This window comes from Netta rufina (assembly GCF_964035555.1).
Source record: "Netta rufina genome assembly, chromosome: 1".
NCBI classification, from domain to species: domain Eukaryota; kingdom Metazoa; phylum Chordata; class Aves; order Anseriformes; family Anatidae; genus Netta; species Netta rufina.
Genome location: NC_140123.1, coordinates 125609077 through 125615076, shown reverse-complemented (window position 1 = coordinate 125615076; position 6000 = coordinate 125609077). Strand labels below are relative to the sequence as shown.

Genomic DNA, 6000 nt, shown 5'->3' with positions numbered 1-6000 from the left:
CAGTGCTGGCTTCTATTGCTCATTTCTCTAGGTTATTACAAAGAATTGCAAACAACCACAGGCCCTAGATCAACAAGCCCACCACCTTGGTGCAAATATTAGTGCAACAACAGGGACACCTAAAAGGTAGAAGAAAAAAGACTGCATTTGTATATCATAGCATAGTCACCATGAACTATTCACAATGCACAAGCAGAGTTCTTCATGGCTGTTGAATTTGTAGCATGCTTGAGTGTGTATGAACAGCTGGAGGAGACAACTGCTGTGGCAAATGAGATTTACATTGTGGAATGGAAAAATAAAAACAATTTTTAAAAAAGGAACAAAAAAAAAGAGAGGTTTAGACATCATATACCTCTTCCTCCATGGCATGATTGACCTCTCCATGAATTGAGTGGAAGGTGTTGCGCCTCAGGATTTCCCAGCCACTGTGAGAATTCATCCTTGATGTGCTCCGTGACAATGACAGAGCAGGCAGTTCCTTCTTGTACAAGACGTTACTGTCGATTTCCAGTTTTTCTGGACCTTTGTCACAGTTATCCCTATCATGAGCCTTAAACGCTTCTGTGTACCGCATCATCTTGTGTTTGTTGGGATCAACCCTGTCTTCTACTCTGTGAGAGGATAAAAAACATAAACAGAGTTAAGTACAATTGTGCCAACAAAATGATGAGGCAGGCCTCTTCCAGATATATGCTTACAGACCCAACCACTCCAAAAACATCTACACAGAAACAGGAAAATGATTAATAGGCATGGCTCTTTTAGTTTTCTTCTCTCTTTAACATGTGCTCTCATAAAATTATCCTCACCGTCTCATTTATTACCAGCACAATAATCTCCTTTCTAGGCTTTCATTCGTGACACTGAATTCAGTACTCTTATCCATTTTTATTTTCTGTCCTTTACTTTGTTACCTAGTCATGATTTGCCTTTTCCATTTTGACAGCTGTAAGCAACTAACCACTTGACTCCATCTCCAGATCCTTTTTTTATACAAATATATTAATCTATTTCCTTTGTCATTGTCTTTCCTTCTTTGATACTTGTTAAGCTCAGGATGTCATTTATCCTTTACTGAACTTTGATTTATCTGTTCCACTTCCACCAACCCTTCTCTGCTTTACTTATAACTTGGACATACTGTCCCTATATACATGGGGACATGTGAATACAATATACTTACATGTAATATATATACCATATACAAAGACCATACATGTAATTTGACAGAACTACATGTAGATCATACTAACACTCCTTTCTTTTTGCATCCCATGAATAATTGCTGCTGGTATATTGCTCTTGCAAAGTGATATTCTGCACCTTGCAATTAAAGCCTTTATTGTTAACACCAGATTTCTCTGTTCTGCCCAGCAAACCTGAAAATCCACAAGGCTCACTACTCTGCTGAAACCTGAAGAAAGTCCTGTTTCATACAGCCACCACTCCCCCTTCTGGCTTTATCAGCAAAAGATGAAGCCCTGGGAAAGGATGCATGACCAATGTTTATTCTTTTCTCAAGCTGGTAGAAATGTTGAGTAAAATCAGAAATGATGAGCAATCTTTTGTTATTTAGATTATAGACAGTTTGCCTGTTATTTCAGGGCTTAAAAGGAAATCCGGACCCGAGACTTTGTCACCAGATGCAGTCCTTGCTAAGTATATTATAGTTACCAGGTTCACACCAGAAAGAAAGCTTATCTTTAATTATTCTTGTCCTATTTTTCAGTCATCTGAATTGCAGTTCATTTCTGCTGAACACCAAATTGATTGCTTCTGCCTCTGCTGTTTCATGCATCCAATGAATAAGGACAGATAACCAAAGCATAACAGTACTGTTTTGTTGTAATCATTATAAAGAGTTTGAAAAAAAAATCAGGCCTGATGACATGCAGTTTCTGAAGTATGTCTCCTGGGATTATTGGATAGCATTAATTCATGCAAGGAATTGCACAACAGAACTTTCTGAGGGGAACACTGCTTGTCTCCAATAGACATAAAATGGACTGGGATCTGTATTCTAGAAGAAAAGGACTATAAACACTCCTCTCCAGGCACTTGGAATGGCTCTTTTTTAGTATCCATGCATTGAATGCTTCTTCTGGGATCCTTATGTGCACTAGAAGAAAACTCACCTGAGATACCATCGGTCCCCTAGCCCATATTCCCGGCCACAGATCCCGGAGCGAGGCCAGAGACACCGTGGCAATTTCCGTTCCAGCATGACAGTAGTAGCAACAACCTTTAAAAATAACAAAACAAACAAAACAATAACTAAGATGACTTAAAAAGGAAAAAAAATAATCACTCTCTCTTTTTAAATTATCAGCTTTATGAGTACTGAGCAGATGAAGGAAAAACAGAGAACCAGTACTCTTTATTATAGGACAATTCACAATTTTAGATCTAACTGTGCCATGATTTGAGGAAACAATGGTGCTTTTCAAACATTGTTAAACTTGTTTGCTTTTACACTTTGTGGCAACATATAGGATAATTAATTTGCAACCTAGATAAGAGTAAAATGTTTATATCAGCCTTAACCATTTTCAGAACCTAGTACCCTTAACACTCAACTACAGTTAACTGTTTGACTTGTGTTTTCTTTCAGAAAAATAGTAGGAAATGGTTTTCCTCTTGAGCAGCTATATACTTGATCTGGTTTAATTCATCAAAAGGCAGCATTATCCTTAGCCTCTTCAGCAAGCCAGACCAACTTCTCTTAATGGATCTAAAGACATAACCTACCTACCTGTAACCATTAGCCTTCATTGTATTTCTCTCCCAGTCAATCTCTATATTATTTAACTCTCAGTTACATGGGAATGTGATTTGTAAGAAAGAGGCAACATCAATTCAATTTAAGAAGAGATTGATTCCATGCTTAGTGAAGAAACAGATAGGGAGACACAAGATGGACAAGAAAGGCTGGATGAGTTTTTTATCTGTTATGTAAAATAAGGTACAAATATTACTATAACAGAAATATACCGGAAGGTAGCTTCACATGGGAAGATCTGCAGACGAGTGATCTTGCACTCAGAAAGTTCATACTGATAAAAGGGATGGAAGACATTTGGGGGCTGATGTACAGAAGCTGTTAGATAGAATTAAAGGGACATGGCTTATTGAGACATGAGAAGTCCGCAAACAAAGTGAAGACCTGGGAAATGTTTTAAATTACCTCTCTCTTTGCAGGGACAGTAAAGTAAGTAATTGCACTGTCTAGCACATTTTTTCTGGACAAATTTTCCCCATTTTTATTCAGAGAAACCCCCCTACCTAGATTACCTGGGCTCTCCAGAGTTCATCCCGCTCATGGGCCACTCTCCAGTGGGTGTCACCCATCATGGCAATTAGCAAGTTGAGCATAAGGAGGGTGGCAATGATGGCAAAGGAAAAATATACGACACTGTACATAAAAGGCAGGTCCACATCATAGTTTGCAGGGCCATCAATTATAGTGAGAAACAGCTCAAAGGTGGTGAACAAGGACATGGGATAGTTATAGAATTGCCCAAGGTTTTCAGGGTTCTCTGTCTGGAAGATGATGTAAAAAGCTAAAGTAGACCAAGGAGAAAAAAAATAAATAAATAAGGATATAGTTTTAAAATGTGAATAACATTCCAAGAGCAACAACAGGGTCCTATAACAAAAACTGACAACACTAGGTGTTCTGGGAAAGAGCTACATATATTTCTATGTAAGTGCACACTATGCAGCATAACAATGGCAAATCCCTGACTAGAATCACTGGTCACCATTTAAAAATTACTCTGAATTACTCTATTTATCTGCTCTCAAAATGCCTTAAAAATATCAATCTTTTCTTCTTCATGGATAGAAGAAAGCTATGTATGTTAATCCCATTTTCCAAACATAAATACCACAAATGCAATGTGTTTTTAAACTTTGACTTACATATATGTGGATTTATCTGGGTTGTCCTAATTTATACTATCCTGGAAAGAGCAGGAGTTGAAAACCAAACAGAAATCAGTGTTGGGAAAGAGACCGTACTCAAAGAAACAGGAACTATACATCATCACCACCTTTGCCAGATAACTAAGGGGGTGACCAGAGAATAATCCAAAATCCACTGCACTTAATTCTTATCAAAGAATTTGTGAGGGTAACATAACACTGTTTTCCTTTTGTAGACTCACCTGATGCAAAGCCTAGTATCACCACAGCCATGAGCCAACAAAAGCGCATAAGATCTCCAAATATCATCTGTAGAGCAAAGATAGAGCCGCCATAAGGCTCAGCTGTTTCACCAAGTTACCATGCAATCCCGTGTAAACCATTTCCAAAGACCATAAGTGTATTAAAGGAAGCTTCTCCACTACAGAGAAGCAAAACTCCCAAATGCTTCATGCAGACTTTACAATTGGCATTAATGCAAGTCAAGAGGGAGAAAAAATATTCTTTCAGATCTCCCTGTCTGCAGAGAGGTGCTAAGATGTACACAATGAGTCCATATTTGTTTCTTATACCTTTTGGATCATGATGGTAAAGGGTCCAAGCATCTGGAAGCCTCGTGCAAAGTACATGACGTTGCACCATCCTAGTACCAGGGCAAAGGACATGGGCACCACCTCACCAGTAGTGCTGGTGAGACGCATTACCATGGTTACCAGAATCATACAAGCATATGTGATACTGCAAAGGAAGAGGAGAGTGAAAATATTTCAGTAAATAATTTTTACCCTTGCTTATCTTTTCTTGCCAAAAATTCCAAGACAGGCACATACAGCTATAAGTTCATAAGCAGAAATCAGTCAGCATGCTCAAATCTACCTGTACACTCACCTGGCTTCTTATACACAGTAAGAGAAAGAAATCAAGAGAAACAATACTTTAAGAGAATGGAGAAGGTTGCTCATCTGGCAGAAGACTGGAGGAGTGGAGGTAGGAGGTGCAGGAGGGAATGAGAAACAGTAAGTTTATTGAACTTAAAAGGTGGTGTACTTACACAATTATGTGGAAAGGCCCTCCTAGGATGGTTTGTCCAAAGTATTTCGCTGCTCCAACTCTAAGGATATCTGGGATCTAAGAATGACATCCTATTGACTTTAGGACTTAGATTCTGTTATACTATTAAACATAATGGTAACCATCAATTTTAAAAGGGTCTTGGAGCCAGCGGTATCTGCTTTGTTTACTGCTTCACAGTTTGACTGAAAATTTACTTTAAAAACAGAATGAATTAATCAGATGCCCTTCTGAATAAGGCAGATACTGCTCTTTTCTTGGAAAACCTGAGAATGCTTGGGCAGATTGAGAGACTTTGCTATGAAGATCACCATGCTGTGATCTCGAAGTTCTTGTGAACTACTGAGAAGAGACCAGATCTGCTGAGCCTCAGAAAAGACCAAAAAAAACCAAAAAAAAAACAACAACAACAAAAAAAAAAACTTATAAACTCAGAGGAGCTTGGTATTTTTCAGACTCACTGTGTTACTTGTAGGGGAGCCATAGAGTCCTGTCCAAGCACGGAAATAAGTACCTGTCCTTCTGGAACATATATGAGCAGAGAGAAATCTTTCTCTTTTCCTTTTTCAATGGGGTTTGTAAACTCCATTTTATTTCAGTTCTCCCTGAGATCATCATTTGAGCTTTCTCTATATAACAGTTTCATATTCTAATAAAATTATGTGTTTGTCATATGCTTCATTTTAAAAACTTCATCTCTTTTTTAATTTTAAAATCACAATTCTGAAAATCATGGTAAGATTACCTAGACACGGCCTCTGCAGAACCCTGGTTGAGTAAGGCTCCTTTTATAGGCTCAAGTAGTCACTGATCTCCAGTTAAATATAGACTTTCCTATGTAACCACAGGAATCACTTTACCCAGCATCCCCAAATACGTAAGTACAAAAAGTCTCTAAGAATCTCATGTAACAGCTGGGATTCAGCTGGAACTGCAGATGATGCTAATGGGATCTCTGGTATTACCCTGCAGATAGTATCTGATAGCAACCAGTCCATCTAA

The 6000-nt window shown here is 38.3% G+C and overlaps 1 protein-coding gene across 1 annotated transcript in view; it reads right to left on the bottom strand.

The window, feature by feature from the left end:
- Positions 1-340: 340 nt before the first annotated feature.
- The window catches only part of LOC311209432 (transient receptor potential cation channel subfamily V member 6-like), a gene marked incomplete at both ends in the record, with an annotated part of 29591 nt that continues 23931 nt past the window's right edge, over positions 341-6000 (bottom strand). Inside the window, 6 exons of the mRNA XM_084286770.1 lie at positions 341-614; positions 2139-2245; positions 3295-3563; positions 4170-4236; positions 4500-4665; positions 4979-5055. Of these exons, the coding sequence (XP_084142896.1) occupies positions 341-614; positions 2139-2245; positions 3295-3563; positions 4170-4236; positions 4500-4665; positions 4979-5055 (960 nt within the window). The remainder of the gene's footprint in view (positions 615-2138; positions 2246-3294; positions 3564-4169; positions 4237-4499; positions 4666-4978; positions 5056-6000) is intronic.